This window comes from Lepidochelys kempii, chromosome 16 (assembly GCF_965140265.1).
Source record: "Lepidochelys kempii isolate rLepKem1 chromosome 16, rLepKem1.hap2, whole genome shotgun sequence".
In the NCBI taxonomy this organism is placed as follows: domain Eukaryota; kingdom Metazoa; phylum Chordata; order Testudines; family Cheloniidae; genus Lepidochelys; species Lepidochelys kempii.
In genome coordinates this window covers 19,850,298-19,869,958 of record NC_133271.1, presented here as the reverse complement: position 1 = coordinate 19,869,958, position 19,661 = coordinate 19,850,298, and the positions used below count along the sequence as shown (strand labels likewise).

General features: G+C 40.5%; 2 protein-coding genes across 13 annotated transcripts in view; one reads left to right on the top strand and one right to left on the bottom strand.

Annotated features, from left to right (window-relative positions):
- The window catches only part of GFI1B (growth factor independent 1B transcriptional repressor), a 528,565-nt gene that overhangs the window by 55,399 nt on the left and 453,505 nt on the right, over positions 1–19,661 (bottom strand). Inside the window, exon 1 of one of the 2 annotated variants that reach the window (XM_073313864.1) lies at positions 6,048–6,051. The exons of the other annotated variant lie outside the window; for it this stretch is intronic. The gene's annotated coding sequence lies outside the window, so the exon portion shown is untranslated. Of the gene's footprint in view, positions 1–6,047; positions 6,052–19,661 lie in introns of those variants that run through there. 2 annotated transcript variants of the gene reach the window in all.
- Positions 1–19,661, top strand: part of TSC1 (TSC complex subunit 1) — a 58,592-nt gene that overhangs the window by 32,300 nt on the left and 6,631 nt on the right. For 10 of the 11 annotated variants that reach the window (XM_073313823.1, XM_073313821.1, XM_073313822.1 and 7 more), the window contains 8 exons: positions 266–338; positions 1,794–1,895; positions 6,158–6,734; positions 12,901–12,944; positions 15,173–15,339; positions 16,339–16,521; positions 16,883–16,993; positions 18,793–18,915. In XM_073313823.1, coding sequence (XP_073169924.1) covers positions 266–338; positions 1,794–1,895; positions 6,158–6,734; positions 12,901–12,944; positions 15,173–15,339; positions 16,339–16,521; positions 16,883–16,993; positions 18,793–18,915 — 1,380 coding nt within the window. The remainder of the gene's footprint in view (positions 1–265; positions 339–1,793; positions 1,896–6,157; positions 6,735–12,900; positions 12,945–15,172; positions 15,340–16,338; positions 16,522–16,882; positions 16,994–18,792; positions 18,916–19,661) is intronic. The other variant, XM_073313832.1, reaches the window with a different exon arrangement.

The window sequence follows — 19,661 nt, the reverse complement described above, 5'->3', positions numbered from 1 at the left end:
TTTCATGAGAACCTGTTTTTCACTCATGGTTGTCTGTGTGTAAATCAAAAGTATTTAATTATGAAAACATAGTTTGGGCCTTAACACAAACTAACAAATTGCCTGTAACTTCAGGCAATTTATATTTGGGTTAGCCTGTCTCCGAAGTCCTTTATCAATTTACCACTTAAAGTCATCTGTCTGGAAAAATTCCCTCTCACTGAACATGTACTAGAGGCTGCTTTATGATAGATGTCTGTTGCAAAGAATCCTTATTTTCTTCCAGGAGGACAAACCGGATCCCGGGAGGCCTTCGCTGTCCCGACAGCAAAATGTCATAAACAGCGAGAAAGCATTGGGTAAACTACATCCTCTTCTCCCAGCTCTCAATAGTCTTACCCCAAAGCAGTGATCTCATTTGTGGATAAATGTTTCCAGTTACGAAAGACTTCTCCCTTGCCCTTTCTCCATTTTTTTTCCCCATCCATTCCATAGTGGTTCCAGAATCCCACTCTAGCACTACGATTCAGCTTAACTTCACATGATAAAAACTTTTTATTTGTTTTCTGTTAACTATTCATCTCCAGAAATACTTTGCATGGACTGCCTTCTTAGCTGCCCCTCATCCCCACCCCAGTGTTCCACAATTTAAATATTTAATGTTTGGAACACAGAACTAAAGTGAAGGTTGCAAAAGATTAAAAAGGAGAAGTTCAAGCTTTGAGGATGATCTTTGGAAGCTCTCTTATGTTTAGATTCCTCAACTTCAAAAGGACTTGCAGTGTTATGCATCTATAAGACTGCCCAGGTGTGTTCCTTCACTGCGTCAGCAGTTCAGTATAGACTCTTTCCCCTCAAATGCTTCTGGAAGCAGAACTTGGTATTTTTTCATGCTCCTGCAGTGTTACTATATCACTGCATTTGAGAGAACCCTTTCTAGTTACTTGTGGAGTAGTAAAATCTATAGAGAATGTTTGAGAGAAAAGTGTATCTTACTGGAAAAGGAATCTGTATTTGCCATTTCCTCTTCCCTCTATCCCACAGCCACACATCTCTGGAAGGGGTGGGAAAGGACTTTGATGGCACCACACTTAGGATGTTAAAGAATTGCTGTAGAAATGTTTTCAGGGTGGAGAAGATGCTGGAATTTAAAACTAGCTTTCCACAGTGGAGTTGTCTTGCAACACTGGTATCTGAACTTTCTGGTATTTGGCATTTGTGCTAGACTTTCCATTGGATTCACAGCTTGTGACTGAGCTGCGAACCTAAGGTTTCTGTCCCTGCATTGCTTAGTATGTGCCTCTCTATCATCTGTCTCAGACTTTTGATCTGTTATTCAGTCACACATGGTTTAGTTTATACTGCATTCATTCGGTTAAGCTTTTTTTGTAGGTAAGTACTGTTTATTGGAGCAAGATGAGTGTTTTAAAGGGAGTTTAGATCTGGCCTGGAAATCTAGCAGTGCAAACATATTTGAGACGTAAGCTTTGTCCTTCCTTTTCGTGGGTAGGAGAACTGCAGACAACGTACTTCTCTTCTGTGGAGGAGACTACCTCATCTCACTCTGCAGTAACACTTCTTGTCATTTCAATATCACATTGGCTGTCTCTGGAGGGACCAGTGACCTAACACTTCAGGACTCTTTGATTTGCGGGTGGAGCAGAAATGGGGTACGCTCCTGTTTTGGGGAGGATCTAGAGGGATGGAGAATGTTGTTTGAAGATTATTTCAGCAGAAGTGGAAGATATCATATTGTTAAGTCTTATGATGACATATAGCACCTGTACAATTAATTTTTGTTTTTTTTTCTTCAGAAGTGCCTGGCAGTAAAAGTTCTGTAAATTTAAGTGATCTTCCAGAATTTTTAGGTTGCCTGGCCTCTGATGAAGATAGTGTTGAGAAGGACAGAGAAGAAGGTAATGTCTGTTGGTATTCTTATGTAGGTTTTATATGCATTTAGACCTCGAGCTAGTATGGTACTGAGTTTGACGATGCAGACTTTCTAATTTTATCAAGCCAGTTATAAATGAGTATTAGTTATTACTGCAGCCAGAAGAAAATGTGTGGATTCAGGGAACCTATCGGGGATACCAGCTGCTTCTTGATAAGTATTCCAAAAGTGGCATAAATGTATAGTTAGTTAATTTCACCTTGCTTCTTATCAACTCTTCCCCTGTAAATCAAGAGACTTCATATTCAATATGCAGCAACTCTGCACATATTTCTGATGAGAAGGAAATATCCTTAATTTCTGAAAGAAGTTGTTCCTGTCAAGGTATACTGAGCCACACTGCCCTGCTTAATTGTTGTAACCCCCCCTATTGGCTTTGTCTTCCTGGTCCATTTAAATGTTCTATTTTTGAAACCTCCTCCTTTTATGCAACAGTCCTCGTAGCGATCCTTATCGTTTACATATGTATCAATGTAAAAATCGGATTATTTCAGAAGTAAGTGTAATACATAAATAATAGTAAACCCTTCTTTACATGACTAGTGTTAAGGCTGTATTTCCTCTTTTTAATCTGGGAAGAATTTCTGACTTTGAGACAATCAGTAAGTCCCGAGTTAACTCTGTGGACTCTTTTTTTGCACTGGTTTTAAAAAAAAAAATTACTATTTATAGGCAAGTGGAAAATCTATTTATTTTAAAATCAAGGATCAAACTATCTTAATTTTAGGACATTATCATTTACATTTTGTAAGAATGAATTACTTCTGTGCACCCATCCCTGACATACATGATGATTACATAGTCCCTTTATAAAATATTCTGGTCAAGATAATTTTGAAATAAAACTTTATAATGTTCCTTAATTAGCATGCCAGGCTAGATGGCACGGCTCTAGACTTTTCTTCTAGTGACTTTATTTGGGGCCTGAGCCAAAGTCTATTGAAGTCAATAGAATGATTCCATTGACTTCAGTGGATTTTAGATCAGGCACTTATAGTATCTCTTTTCACTCTCCCTTAAGATTTTTTTTCCAAAATTTTATAGAGTTTTTAATATCTACAGGTTAACTTTCCTTTTTTCCATCCCTGTTCTGTTAGTTTTTTGATATTCTGTAAAACAGCATAATATCTGTATTTTCTAGATACATAAACAGGGATAGCCATTATTTAAAAAAAAAAAAAAAATGGTTGCAATACCCTTAACTATTCCTTTGAAAAATTATTCCATCCTAAAGTCTGTACTTATTTCCAGTATTCACAACAGCCTTCTTTCCCCACAAGTAAAAAATCCAAACTCTATACTAGGAAGTAGTTAGCAGAAAGGAAAAATCAATTTCCTCTCTGTCAAAATTTCTAAAAACAAACTTATAGGAGGATAAGCAAATATTTGATTTTTGTATAAAAATAGACCCCCTACTTGCTATGTGGAAAATTCACCCTTATGGAGAGGCCTATTGCAAGGTTTATGTACCACTTAAAACCCTATTTTGAGTATTTGAGTGAGACAGTAGTCAGTTTCATAGTAGTGTCTTAACACACATTGTGTTGATAGGGTGTCCTTCAATATTTTCTTCATATTAGCACTATAAGGGACGATATAACACTTTTTCCATGTTTAGTATAGTTAGTCTCCCTTTTTCTTACAGATGTATGTGACTCTTTAATTCAGAGGCGTTTTTTCCTATGGATAAACTAAACAATATATTTACAAATTTATCACTCTTCTTTGGAACTTCAATTGACAAGGACTCGAATTAAATAAAAAAACCCCAAAACTCTAGAAACAAAGTGCATTGATTTACATCACCAGTTTTGATCATGATTTAATTCAACAAGCAGAAAACATTGATATATATAATTCTTTATATTTTTAATTACTTTCCTAATGAAAGGTTGATTCTCATTGGTTGGCGACCATTAAAACATGTTGATTTGTAACTAAATATAGTCTTTTTACACAGACTTTAGTGGTGCTTTTTGAAAACCAGGAGGATACAATATATCTATATACCTATATTTAAGCAATTATATAGTGTGACAAAGTTCCTGCTCTACCTTGGTGGGTCTTGCACTTATTGGCGGATTTTTTCGCCTTGGAGCTTCACGGCAGCCCTCAGCTTGGCCTTTTTTCTGAACCCACAGTCCAGGTAGACTCCTCCTGTGTCTGACCAGGAGTTGGGAGGATTTGGGGAGAACCCGGGCCCGCCCTCTACTCCGGGTTCCAGCCCAGGGCCCTGTGGAATGTAGCTGTCACAAGTGCCTCCTGGAACAGCTGTGCAACAGCTACAACTCCCTGGGCTACTTCCCCATGGCCTCCTCCCAACACCTTCTTTATCCTCGCCATAGGACCTTCCTCCTGGTGTCCGATAATGCTTGTACACCTCAGTCCTCCAACAGTCCGCGTTCTCACTCCCAGCTCCTAGTGCCTCTTGCTCGCAGCTCCTCACATGCACACCACAAACTGAAGTGAGCTCCTTTTTAAAACCCAGGTGCCCTGAGTAGCCTGCCTTAATTGATTCTAGCAGCTTCTTGATTGGCTGCAGGTGTTTTAATCAGCCTGTCTTAATGATCTCCAGAAGGTTCCTGATTGTTCTGGAACCTTCCCTGGTACCTGACCCAGGGAAAAGGGACCTACTTAGCCTGAGGCTAATGTATCTGCCTTCTGTAACTCTCCTACAGCCATCTGGCCCGACCCTGTCACAATAGCTTAACTTACCTCTATTTGGTTTCTTAATTTTCACATTTTTTATTGTTGAGAAATGCATCGTTCACCATTGTCTATTTACTGAACTTATTTTTTTTATTTTTGATTTGTGTAAAGTGCTATTTGGATAGAAATTCAAATTCAGTTAAAATGCACAAAAATAACTTTTTTTTTATTCAATAAAACTACCGTAAATGTGCTGGATACATTTTAAAAAAAACTTATCAAAACATGCTTTGCATTTAAAACTAACGGTTTTATTAAATGAAGTATTATCTCTAGTTAATGAATTGAACTGATGATTTCTGGTCAGTGTCTTTCAAGATTTTAGAATGAATAGATCTCGTTTTTTCATACCTAGTTTTTATTCATAGATTGGAAGAGGAAAACAAGCTTTCCTGCTTTATTCAACTAGTTCATTTCAGTGTTAAGAAATTGATTGGAAGCTGAAAAACTGAAATGAAGAAAAGATTCTCTCTACACCTGCAAAAGAGGCTACTGCTGTCAAAAGCTGGTTTAGCACTTTCACAAACTCTGGTTCCAAGTGTTTATCCAGTGACTTTCACTATTATTCAGTGGTTTGACTTCTTCCTAAAACTTAGCAGCAAATATGAACTGCTGAATATTTTTTGTATTTGATTAAAATGATTGTAATTTGTAATAAGTTTAGGCCTTAAAAGAAGTTGTCAATTTTAAATTAAATTTTAAGTATTTAATGAAATTTTAAAAACTTCAATTTTTAAATGACAGGTTTCAGAGTAGCAGCCATGTTAGTCTGTATCCGAAAAAAGAACAGGAGTATTTGTGACACCTTAGAGACTAACAAATTTATTAGAGCATAAGCTTTCATGGGCTACAGCTCACTTCATCGGCTGTATAGAATGGAACATATAGTAAAAAGATATATATACGTACGTACAGAGAAGGTGGAAGTTGCCATACAAACTGTAAGAGGCTAATTAGGATAAGCTATTATCAGCATAAATGTTTCTTAGTTGGTGTTTTTATTCACCCTGTATAGAAAGGCTGGTTTATTTTATTTGCTTTATTTCTAGCTTTTTACCCACAAGCTAGTTTTTCCAATTTAATAAAACTTACTCTTATTTGTATTATCTTAATTGTGGTAAATAATTTAAATCCTATTGTGTATATTCCGAAATACTTTGTCTGGTGTATTTCAATGTGAAAAATCTTCCCAAAGTTTTAAGAACTCACTTTACACTTTTGAAATTACACTTTGAAAAATTCATCTCTCTGACATAAAGCCATGAGTTAATTTGCATCCCTCAGTTTTGATATTGGACCCTGTTCTAATTTTACATTAAGAAAGTGTACAGGATTTGTATCCCAGGTTACAAAGAGCAAGCCTGAGTGTGTGCCAGGTAAACTGATGTCTAAATGTTCACAGAGTTGGTTTGGGGGCGTTCTATAGGGGGTGAAAGGTGGATTGTCTTAACACAGCACCAAACTTATTTTTTTTAAAGCTTTTTTGCCTATTAACTGCCTTTCCTTTTTTTTCCTCAGATGCAATATCAAAAGAGATTTCTGAGATCACTACAGCAGATGCTGAGCCCGTGGTGCCTAGAGGAGGATTTGACTCTCCTTTTTACCGCACAAGTGAGAGTCTACCAGCCTCTCAAAGGAAGCCCCATTCAGTAGTCTCCAGTGTTCAAGGACACAGTCTGAACTCTGAACCATTAGCCTCGTCTCTAGACAAATCTGGGCCTGAGGGTGCACGAGACACACCAAAACAAGCATTTACTCCCATTGACAGACCCTGTGGAGCCTCTCATGAAGGCCCTGCTGGTATCAGGGTAGGCCAATCCTCTATGGAGACCAGTATCCTCACTCCCAGCCCTTGCAAAGTATCAGCACAGAGAAAAATGGGGTTTGGGAGCGGGCAGCATCCCTCATATGAGCACCTTTTTGAGGTTGCATTACCAAAGACTGCCTACCTCTTTGTTAGCAAGAAGACTGAGGAACTGCGAAAGAAAGTCAAGGGAAACCAGGAAGAAGACTGCACATCCTCCACCTCTCCAATGGAAGTACTGGATAGACTGATACAGCAAGGAGCAGATGCACATACCAAGGAGCTCAACAAGTAAGTGTCTACAGACCTTGCTCTGCAAACACTTGGTTACCATTTCATTATTCCTTTCCTTGTCAGTTCATATATCAATAGCTGTGCCTAAAAGGCTGCTTTGTTTGGAAACCAAGAAGCTCTGCAGACATGGCTCTGTAGTCCTTATATTGAAAGTGCAGAATTGCTTCATGTTAAGTCACCTCTTCAGAGGTTCCTAGCTGGACATGCGTGAGTTCTTGAACGTGAACTTTATAGCCAGAAAGGTAGCTTAACATCTGTATAAGTAAAATGTCTTTATGAAGGTAGAAATTACCACATCTGAGGTGGAAGTCAAACTCAAACAGCTTAATGGGACTAAATCAGGCAGCCCAGATAATCTCCATCCTAGAATATTAAAGGAACTGTCACATGAAATTGCGAGCTCAATAACAAGGATTTTTAATGAATCTGTAAACTCAGGGGTCATACTCTGACTGGAGAATTGCTAATATAGTTCCTATTTTTAATAAAGGGGAAAAAGTGACCCAGCAAACTACAAGCCTGTTAGTTTGACCTCAATTGTATCCAAGGTCTTGGAACAAATTTTGAAAGAGAAAGTAGTTAAGGACATAGAGGTGAATGGTAATTGGGATAAAATAGACATGGTTTTACAAAAGGTAGATCCTGCCAAACTAACCTGATCTCCTCCTTTGAGAAGATAACTGATCTTTTAGACAAAGGAAATGCAGTAGATCTAATCTACCTGGATTTCTGTAAGGCATCTGATATAGTTCCACATGGGAAATTATTAGCCAAATTGGAGCAGATGGGGATTAATATGAGAATTGAAAGGTGAAGAAGAAATTGGTTAAAGGGGTGACTACAGTGGGTCATACTGAAAGGTGAACTGTCAGGCTGGAGGGAGGTTACTAGTGGAATTTCTGAGGGTTTGGTTTTGGGATCAATCTTATTAAACATTTTTATTACTGACTTTTTGGTTTAAAAAAAAAAAGAGTTTGTGCTAATAAAATTTGCGGTTGACACAAAGTTGGGAGGTATTGCCAATACCAAGGAGGACCCAAAATATCATACAAGAAGATATGGATTACTTTGTAAACTGGAGTAATAGAAATTGGATGAAATTTAGTAGAGCAAAATGCAAGGTCATGCATTTAGGGACCAACCACAAGAATTTTTGCTATAAGCTGGGGACTTATCAGGTCAAAGTGACAGAGGAAGAGAAAGACCTGGGTGTATTGATCACAGGATGACTATGAACTGTCAGTGTGATGCAATTGTGAAAAAGGCTAATGCAGTCCTAGGGTGCATCAGGTGAGGTATTTCTAGTAGAGACAGGGAAGTGTTAGTACCATTATACCAGGCACTGGTCAGATCACATCTGGAATATTGTGTGCAGTTCTAGTGTCCCATGTTTAAGAAAGATAAATTCAAATTGGAACAGATGCAGAGAAAGGTTATTAGGATGATCTGAGGAATGGAAAACCTACCTTATAAAAGGAGACCCAAAGAGCTTGGCTTGTTTAGCCTAACCAAAAGATGGCTGAGGGGAGATATGATTGCTTTCTATAAATACATCAGAGTAATAAATACCAGGAAGGGAGAGGAGTTATTTAAGTTAAGCTTGAATGTGGACACAAAAACAAATGGCTATAACCTGGCCACCAACAAGTTTTGGCTCAAAATTAGGCAAAGGTTTCTAATCCTCAGAGGAGTGAAGTTTTGGAACAGCCTTCCAAGTGGAGCACTGCTGGGCAAAAAACCTACCTGGCTTCAAGACTGAGCTTGATAAATTTATGGAGGGGATGATATGAGGAGATTACCTACAATGGCATGTGGCCCATTGGCTATCATCAGTAGCAAAAAAAACCCAACTGCTGGAGACAGGACACTAGATGGGGAGAGCTCCGAGTTACTACAGAGAATTCTTTCCCAGGTATCTGCCTGTCGAGTCTTGCCCACATGCTCAGGGTCTAACTGACTGCCATATTTGGAATTGGGAGGAATTTCTCTCTGGGTCAGGTTGGCAGAGACCCTGGGGGTTTTCTCCTTCCCCTGCAGCATGGGGCATAAGGCACTTGCAGGTTTAAACTAGTGTAAATGGTAAATTCTCTTGAAGGTAAAGTCTTTAAACCATGATTTGAGGTTCTGGGTCTATTTCAGGAGTGGGTGGGTGAGGTTCTGTGGCCTGCCATGTGCAGGAGGTCAGACTAGATGATCACGATGGTTCCTTCTGACCTTAAAGTCTAGCAGTCTGTGAATAACCTAAGGACTCTTGCTGCCTTTGCTGATGGAGCTCAGCTGTGTTGCTAAACCTGATGGTGAGGAAGTGGAGGACCATTGGCTGCCTCTCTCTAATGTGGCTTAGATGCTTGTCTGAGACAAGGTTAGGTTGAGATAAGTCAGGTTATGTCGGCCTAATAATATCAGTGTACACACTGCAGCCTTCTCCCGCCAATATAAAAGTGCCCTTCTACATTGACAAAATAACTCACCCTACGCCTCTCGTGGAGGTTTTTTGTCGGGGTAGGTAGGGCAACGCAATTTCTGTGTAGACACTGCTATTGGCTGTCTTGTCAATTTCAGGGCTCCATGCTGCCAGTGCCTGGCTCCCCACTTAGGGAGCTGAGAAGGTCCAGCGGCTGCTCCCACTCCCAGCGGAGAGCCAAGAACTCTAGGGGGAGGCTGGTCCCCCTGCTCCTGGTGGGGAGCTGCATGGAGCTGAGAGTCCTGGCTCTCAGCCCCCGCGCGTGCGTGCTCGCGCTCTCTCTCTCTCTCTCTCTCTCTCTGTCACACTCGCACTCACACACCCCTCTTCAGTTAGTGGAACCACTCCTAGGGAGGATGTGCACCACTGACAGAAGGAGGGTAATGTGGACATATGTCAATTTAAAGTCTGTAGTGTAGTCATGCCCTTAGATAAAGTTGTTCATGAGGGCAGAGTTATGTGTCCAGTAATGGGGCGAAGTCTAGCGCCCAGGAGAAGCATAGCAATTCCTTCCCCCTAGTGTGAAAGTCAGGAACTGGAAAAACTTGTTTGGGCCAAGGTGTAAGAAGGGAGATTCATATATGGATGCATCCATGTCTGTTTTCATTTCCTATTATGTACTCCCTTCATCTCCTTATCCTACTTCCTGCTTCTCCCCTTTCTCAAGCTGCTTTTTACACTTGGGACAGTCTCTCCCATTCTGTCTACCAAGCATCCTTTCTGTCTTTCAAATTCCGCCTTAAAGCCCACTTCTTGCAGTGATCTTTACACCCTCTTACCTGAATTATTCTCGAGTATGATGTTTCATTTGTTAGATTGCAAAGCCTTAGGGACAGGGGCTGTATTTCAATCTGCCTTGTAAAGTGTTCACTTACAGCGTATATAGAACATAAGAATGGCCATACCGGGTCAGACCAAAGGTCCATCCAGCCCAGTATCCTGTCTCCCGACAGTTGCCAATGCCAAGTGCCCCAGAGGGAGTGAGCCTAACAGGTGTGGAAGAAAACAGAGTCTTCGCTCTTAGGTTGGTTGCAGCAAGTCAGAGACAGTCTTTATTCTCTAGCAGTTGCAAGGCGGGAGAGAGTACACACAGACAGGGATTCCCCCTTCCTCGGCCGGTCTCTCAAAAGAAAAACAATTATGTCAAGCATTTATACCTTTTGTTACATACAATAATAATCAACAGCTGCATTTTGTTTATACATATTCCTTCCTGATATCTTATTTTTCTCAACAATTTCTGCTATAGTCTGCTTTCCATTCTTATCTTAAAGCAAGGTCCCTTGTAGTTTTCCCATCCGCTTCACACAAACCCCACTTCTACAAATCTTGCGTTACTAGGGTTGAGGTTGGCCTATTTCTTGCTCTGTCTCTTAACCAAACTAAAATAACTGCACACAAATCTTCTTTTCCCTTTCACACTTCCACACAGGTAATGATCAAGTGATCTCTGTCCTGCCATCCAACTCCACCCTCTGACAAACAGAGGCTAGGGACATCATTCCTTACCCATCCTGGCTGTTAGCCATTAATGGACTTAATCTCCATGAATTTATCCCGTTCTCTTTTAAACCCTGTTATAGTCCTAGCCTTCACAACCTCCTCAGGCAAGGAGTTCCACAGGTTGACTGTGCGCTAGTGAAGAAGAACGTCCTTTTATTTGGTTGCAACCTGCTGCCTATTAATTTCATTTGGTGGCCCCATGTTCTTATATTATGGGAACAAGTAAATAACTTTTCCTTATTCAATTTCTCCACAGCACTCATGATTTTATAGACCTCTATCATATCCCCCCCTTAGTCTCCTCTTTTCCAAGCTGAAAAGTCCTTGCCTCTTTAATCTCTCCTCATATGGGACCTGTCAAGGTTCCTTCCCCACTCTGAACTCTAGGGTACAGATGTAGGAACCTGCATGAAAACCTCCTAAGCTTACTTTTACCAGCTTAGGTTAAAACTTCCCCAAGGTACAAACTATTTTACCTTTTGCCCTTGGACTTTCGCTGCCACCACCAAACGTCTAACCGGTATTATTATTAAGAAAGAGTCCGTTTGGAAACGTCTCCCCTCCCCCCCCCCCAAATCCTCCCAAAACCCTTCCTTCCTGGGGAAGGTTTGATAAAAATCCTCACCAATTTGCATAGGTGACCACAGACCCAAACCCTTGGATCTTAAGAAGAATGAAAAAGCATTCAGTTTCTTAAAAAAAGAATTTTAATAGAAGAAAAAGTAAAAAAGAATCACCTCTGTAAAATCAGGATGGTAAATACCTTATAGGGTAATTAGATTCAAAACATAGAGAATCCCTCTAGGCAAAACCTTAAGTTACAAAAAGACACAAAAACAGGAATATACATTCCATTCAGCACTGCTTATTTTTCTCAGCCACTTAAAGAAATCAGAATCTAACGCATATCTAGCTAGAGTACTTACTAAGTTCTAAGACTCCATTCCTATTCTGTCCCTGGCAAAAGCATCACACACACAGAGAGAGAGAGAGAGAGAGAGAGGCTTTGTTTATCCCTCCCCGCAGCTTTTGAAAGTATCTTGTCTCCTCATTGGTCATTTTCGTCTGGTGCCAGCGAGGTTATCCTAGCTTCTTAACCCTTTACAGGTGAAAGGGTTTTCTTCTGGCCAGGAGGGATTTAAAAAGTGTTTACCCTTCCCTTTATATTTATGACAGGACCCGTTCCAAACCCCTAATCATTTTAGTTGCCCTTTTCTGAACCTTTTCTAATGCCAGTATATCTTCTTTGAGATGAGGAGACCACATCTGTATGCAGTATTCAAGATGTGGGCGTAGCATGGATTTATATAAGGGCAATAAGATGTTCTCCATCTTATTCTCTATCCGTTTTTTAATGATTCCTAACATCCCGTTTGCTTTTTTGACTGCCACTGCATGGACGTCTTCAGAGAACTATCCACAATGACTCCAAGAACTTTCTCCTGATTAGCTGTAGCTAAATTAGTCCCTATCATATTGTATATGTAGTTGGGGTTATTTTTTCCAATGTGAATTACTTTACAATTATCCACGTTAAATTTCATTTCCCATTTTGTTGCCCAATCACTTAGTTTTGTGAGATCTTTTTGATCTTCTTCACAGTCGGCTTTGGCCTTAACTATCTTAAGCAGTTTAGACAAACTTTGCCACCTCACTGTTTACCTCTTTGCCACCTCACTGTTTACCCCTTTCTCCAGATCATTACGAATACATTGAATAGGGTTGGTCCTAGGTCTGACCCTTAGGGAACACCATTAGTTACCCCTCTCCAGTCTGAAAATTTACCATTTATTCCTACCCTGGAAATTTACCATTTATTCCCTGTCCTTTAACCAGCTCTCAGTCCATGAAAGGATCTTCCCTCTTATCCCATGACAACTTAATTTACATAAGAGCCTTTGGTGAGGGACCTTGTCAAAGGCTTTCTGGAAATCTAAGTACGCTGTGTCCACTGGATTGCCGTGTCCACATGTTTGTTGACCCCCTCAAAGAACTCTAATAGATTAGTAAGACATGATCTCCATTTACAGAAACCATGTTGACTTTTGTGCAACAATTTATGTTCTTCTGTGTGTCTGACAATTTTATTCTTTACTATTGTTTCAACTAATTTGCCCAGTACTGACGTCAGACTTACTGGTCTGTAACTTACTGGTCTGTAACGATAAACTGTTAATACTGTGTTTTTATTTTCAGATTGCCTCTGCCAAGCAAATCTGCTGACTGGACTCACTTTGGAGGTAAACAAGTTTTTCTTGGTTTAGTACCATAAGTGTAGTCCGTAATCAGTAAAAATACATTTCTTTGTATCTTCTTCTACTTGGTTTACTTAAATGGTGGACTGCGTATTTGGCTTCTTTCTTTTCAACTGCTGCAGTTCCATGATGACCGTCATTAGGATCAGTGTCAGAGTAGCAGCCGTGTTTGTCTGTATTCGCAAAAAGAAAAGGAGTACTTGTGGCACCGATGACACATTTCATTTTGTGAGCATCCAATGAAGTGAGCATCTGATGAAGTGAGCTGTAGCTCACGAAAGCTTATGCTCAAATAAATTGGTTAGTCTCTAAGGTGCCACAAGTACTCCATTTCTTTTTGCGTCATTAAGATATAGTTTATCTGCTCGACAGACGGTGCACCTTTGTGTTTCAACATTACAAGTTTCTTTTTCTTTGGAAAGTGATAATTGCCTTTCCTGCAGAACCAAAAATATTGCTATGTGCTTTTTTCCCCATTAGATTGGAGTGGTACTCATGCCCATTATCAAATCTGCAATTGCATGTACAGGCCTTCTTCAAAGGGACACTCGTTCTCTTTATGGGTTTGTTTTTATGGCCACCTATGCAGAAACAAATTCTACTCAGGTGAATGGCCCTTCAGTTTTAAAGCTGAATTCCACCTGGTTTAAAGACCTACTTAAATATTCCCCCCGCTCCACCCCCAGCTGATCATAACTCAGCCTAAAACTGAAATCTTTCCTCACCATTTTAACATATATCTCACAGTTTTGTCACCTTAGGCTTCCTTTTGACTTCCATGATGGTAATATTTACTCCTCTGGGGAGATTTAAAAAAATGAGCCGGTTGAAAAATCAATATAACTATGAGGCAGAGGGGTTTTAGAACAGAAGTTGTTTTTGGACACATTGGTCTGGTTCCCTTAATTCAAATATGTCCCTTGTCTTTCTTCACTTGAGCCATCTGGAAGCTCCACTTAAGTCATAGCTGACTTAAGCACAGTTTTGTCAATCAAAAATCTACTTTGTACAGTGTTAGAAAACTTTTCAGTGTTGCCTGTGCTTAGGAATGCTTTTAGATAAATCTGTCTTACTAAGGTAGGATGGTGAAATAACAAAGGAGTGTGAAATTGGCCTGTCTTAAAATCTTTCCCGTGGCTTTTTGGAAGACATCATCTCTTGAAATATTTAAAACTGACATTTTTAGATGGCTTGAGGCTAATCTCAATCTTACCACTTTTAGATGGTGCAGTAAAAGCCATGTCCTACAATTTCTCATTACTCTTTCCCAGAAATAATAATGTAAGCCACAAGCACAGCACTCATGAGCAACCTGCTTATGAGAGACAAAAACATGTAATGTAAGAGAAAATGTTGGCAGGGAAACAGACTTCAGTTTCAGGCTTCAAATAGTTGTTGTATTATTTTTTTTAATATAATTATGAAGGCTATATAGGTTGGAGGAATGAGCCACAGGCTTAGAAATTGGAAGGTCCTAAATTCTAATTCTGGTTCTGTCACTGATTTGCTGTGTAACTTTGTGCAAATTAGTTCTTTCAGATTCTGTGGGTAAAACTTTCAAAAGTGTCTTCGGTAGCACTGGAAGTCAGTGGAACGTAGGTAGCTTAGGCTAGGTCTACATAGCAAAAAAAAAAAATGTAGAGCCCAGTCTCAGAACCCAGGTCAGTTGGCTCAGGCTGTAGGGTTAAAAATAGCAGTATAGACAGGCTAGAGCCTGGGCTTTGAAATTTGTCAAGGGGGGAGGGTCTTAGAGCTCAGGCTCCAGCCTGAGGGGGAATGTCTGTACTGTTATTTTTAGCCTGGCTGCCTGAGCCCTGTAAGCGCAAGTCAGTTGACCCAGGCTCTAAGCTGGTGCCGTCAGTTTTTTACTTTGTAGTGTAGACATAATCTCACTCACACTTTCTAAAGTATCTAAGCCATCTAAACACTCTAGAAAACTTTACCCCCTTCTGTAAAGTGTAGATAATAAATTAGTACTGTGAACTGTGGGTATGATGAAGATTCAAGACTGTATAAAGTTTTGAACATGTAAAGTTTTGTGCTAACTATTGATACCTTTATTTAAATTCCTAATTTTTTCCATTCAGTTTTGAAGTTAAAAAATAACCCTGGAAAAGAAGAATGGGCCTGAAAGAGGATGTAAGTTTGAATGTATGTAATAGAATCAAATATATTTAGCAGTAACCTCTGCTCTGTCATTTAACTCTGTCTAGGTTCTCCCCCTTCAGATGAGATTCACACCCTGCGTAACCAGCTGCTTTTGCTACACAACCAGTTATTGTATGAGCGCTTCAAAAGGCAACAACATGCCCTTCGGAACCGGCGACTCCTGCGGAAAGTGATCAAAGCAACAGCACTGGAGGAACATAATGCTGCCATGGTGAGCAAGGATTTAAGAGTTGGGCATGCCAAGAAGTGCTACTAATACATCACTATCAAATCTATGAATGCCTGCCCCAGACAACATCTACTATAGTATCATAGAACTTTAAAATCTTTTAAAGTATTTATTTTTGAAGTTTTTTCTTGTTTTTAAAGTAACCGTTGAACACTCCAGTTTTTGTGGAATGGATTGTGGATAATTTTGATGCAGTATGATTAGTTGAAACTGGAAATTTCCCATAAAGGGCATTGAACTGAACACATACATGAAGAAGCCAGCTGGCTTAAATAACTGCCAAACTTAGCTTAGAAAGATGTTGTGATTTAACAGTTAATGTTGTGCTTGCTTAACATTTGGGCAGTCTTAGCATTAGGCTAGTAACCTTGTTAAGTTTCCTGAAGAGGTACATACTTTCCATTTGAGGAGGAAGAATGCTGGCAGAAAGCTAAGTATTTCAAGTGTGTTCTCCCTTTCAGAGTCTCTGAATCTGGCCCTAATTAGTGATGGAAACTTAGTTGTGTGGAAACCATTTGAAATAACTTTAATCTTGTTTGAATTCTTAAGTCCATGTTATAAAAGCTGCCATGTAAATTGGGATCTTTATTGCAGTCACAGCAAAGAGGCTAAGAACGAAGTAATTATTGGAAATGGAACTACCCTCTCTTCCCTGAGGCTGTCCCTTTAGGTCACTACTGGAGCATGGGGTGATGTGGAGGAACATACATAACTGCTGACCATATTTCATGGATGTAACTTCAGTTTCCAGTATGTTCAGCCTGGCATCTTTAACCATTTCTTTAAAAAAACAACAAAAAAAAACTTTTTATATGAGGAACATACTAAAGTGCTGTAACATAGCCAAGTTTGAAGATTGTGCTATTAGTGGGTTTTGGTTTTGATCCTTTATTTGGTGCTTGACTTGGGGCAGTGGTCTCTGATGTACTAGTTGAAGTAGCAAATTTGGTCATCTGACTTTTGGTATATGGTTCCGGACAGAAAGATCAGCTGAAACTACAGGAGAAAGATATCCAGTCCTTGAAGCTTAGTCTGCAGAAAGAGCAGGCCAGGTACCACCAGTTTCAGGAAGAACATGATAATATAGTGGCTCAGCTTCACAGCCAGATCCGACAGCTGCAACATGACAGGGAAGAATTCTACAACCAGAGCCAGGAATTGCAGGTATGAAACATAGCATGGAAAAGCTATAGTGAACAGATAACATAGCTTTAAAAATAACCCCCCAATGATCTGGCTCTTAAGTATATTAAACCTCTCACTTCAATCCAAATAAGACAACATGCAGTTAAAAATTCATCTAACTAATGTGATTCTGTTCTTTGTGGCTTTGTTTTATTTTGCTTTGAAATGGAAAATTGCATGCCTTTCACTAGTCCGTAGATGATGATCATTTTTAGTGTTTAGTCTGTAACTGCTGATTATGCTGGGTGGGGGGAATGCTGGCCATCCTGCCAAATGTGTATTTTGCTAGATTTGTGGTACAGTTTCAGAACCTTAAGCCTCTTGCTGTTTATTTAAACAGACCAAGCTGAAGGACTGTAGGAATATGATTGCAGATTTGAGGGTAGAATTAAAGAAAGCCAACAACAAGGTGTGTCACACAGAGTTGCTTCTCAGCCAAGTTTCTCAGAAGGTAAGATTCTCCTTGTGGCCCTTCTGTTATGTCTTTTTTTGTTAGTACCCATTTCAAATTTCTCTTCGTTCCTCATAAGGCCTCTATCACTTTGGGTAAGCTGCTCCTCATACCACACTGAGTTCCATGGTATTGATTTTAAATGAGTGAGAACAGAAAGAGTATGAAAAATGTTATGCTGAAGAAATTAAATGTGCGTTGTCCTGATGCTTCTGAAATCTCGCTCCTCATTTTGGGTCTGGCCCGCATTTGGAATTTCACAGATTGAGCAATGCCTGAGGGCATTCTGTGCCAAAAATATAAAAATTCTGCACACAGTGTTTAAAAATTCTGCAAATTTTATTTGCCAAATAAATATGGAGGCTCCAGCTTGGCACTGGGAAGCACAGGCCACTGGCCGCACAGAGGTGGGAGATCACTGTGCAGCTCTTCTTCGCCCCCCCGGCCAGGACATGGACTCAGTGGTGAGGCCGCACCCAACCCTGACACAGTGCAAGGACCAAGCCTGTCCCAGAAACACCCCAGGGCCCTGCCCCTCCATGCCAGGTGTGGGCAGGAAGAATGCAAGTGTGGAGGGGCTTAAATGTGGGGAGATCCAAGTATGGGTTGAGAGGGTTCTGTGTGGGGCAATCTGGGTGTGGGTGACTCGGTGTGGGATCTGGCTGCGGGGGAGATCTGGATGCACAGGGGCTTGTTGGGGGCAGGGTTCTGGGTGCAACAGTAATGGGACTCTGCAGGGGGTCCAGGTGAAGGTGGTTTGGGCTTAGCGGGAGGGTTTGGGGGCGGGGGACTCAGTGGGGGTCCAGATGCTGGGAGAGTAGGGGTCCAGATGCAGCTGGTTGGGCATCAGTGGGGTGGGAATCTGGTGGTGGGTGGCTTGTCAGGGTGGTTCAGGGGGCGTGGGGCTCAGCAGCCAGATTCTGAGTGCGGGTGGGTGAGGCTTGGCAGAAGGGTCTGGGTATGAGGGGGTCTGGATGCACCTGGGTTGGGCAGATGGAGGAGCAGCTCCCTGTACAGGGATTCTTCCCCCTGCAGCTGAGGAGCGATGGCAGTAGGAAGCGGCAGGTGGGAGGAGGAGTTTTGCAGAGCTTCCTGCAACTGGGGAAGAAATCTGGGGGTGGGTCTGACCTGACCCTGGATGCCATGTAGGGGAAAAGGAAGTCCCATCCTCCCCAGCCCAGCCAGGACTAGCAGCTGAGCCTAGCACAGGGTAGGAGTCACCAATCAGGTCTTCCCCAGTCCTGCCCTCTGCCCCACAGTGACTTACCTCTCTGTTGGCCGCCCTGGGCACCCAAAACATATTGTTGGGGAGGGTCTCATGACTGCTCTTGTGGCTTCCCTATGCTTCCCCATCAGAAAGTCATTTTACTGCAGGGAAGTAAAGAAATCTGTGAGGGACATAAATTCTGCGCATGCGCAGTGGCACAGAATTTCCCCAGAAGTAATTAATAATGTGCTTGGATTAAAACTTTCTGTATGTTAAAGAGCTCCTGTCAGAAGTTAAAGGGACTTCACATACAAATGGAGAAGCAGTTACCTTATTTGAAGCAAACTGAGGGGTTAAGCTAACTAAATGCTGCATTTGTCTCATGGAATGTCACAATTTACCAGAAGCAACTTTGAGTAACATCCATTCACTTGATTGTCATAATTGCCTGCTACTTTCCCTAGGCACCATGGTTTGATTTTCCTTTTTCCTCTCAGTAAAAAATAACCCCCAGATGTAGTGCAGGTCAGGTGTGACACTTAGATTAAACTGTTCACTGCGGACTCTTCTTTTTTTAAAATTTTTTTTTAAGCTTTCCAACAGCGAGTCAGTCCAGCAGCAGATGGAGTTCTTGAATAGGCAACTTCTGGTTCTTGGGGAGGTCAATGAGCTGTACTTGGAACAGCTGCAGCACAAGCATGCAGACACAACAAAGGTACCGTATGTGGGTCACAGGCAAGGCTTTCCTGAAAAGATTTGTCTTAGGATCATCATCAAGTTCAGCAGTGGCTTTTCAGTGAAGAAGGAAACTCTTTATAAATCAGCAAACAGACATAGATGTTTGCATCCAGTTTCAAAGCAAATGAAGGAATATACTACTGTGATTTATCTTTCAGTGAGAGCTTTTGTGTTAGTCATGCCAGGCTATCCAGTCTGTCTTCAAATAGCTTCTTGGATGGCATAGTTTTTACTAGGTAAATAATGGTTTTTACTGCACCAGGAAAAACTAGTTCATCACAGTTTAAGTCATTTTCTATTTTAAAAATTGTTTAATTGATGCAGACCACATTACACTTAGGTTTAGTTATACATTCAGATTGTTACATAATGCAGTAGATGCATAGATTAATTTAGAGTTGCACAAATAAAAAGTAAAAGTGCAGTGGACGTAATACTAATATATGTAATTATTATACCGAACATTGGAATGACTGTGCATTTTGGTTTGGTATTTTCTCAAGGAAGTTATTCATGTCATGACTCATTTCAGTTTTCAGTATTATATAAATAAAAGTCGAAAACATTATAGGAAAATGACAGTAATGCAGAGTTGTAGGCTTGACGCATTGAGCAGTCAGAAGCATGAGAATTGCAAACTACCAGTCCATTTGGCCATGCATCAAAAGACCAACTTTGATATAATAGATAGACTGAGCTTATTCCTCAGTTTTGAATGGGTAT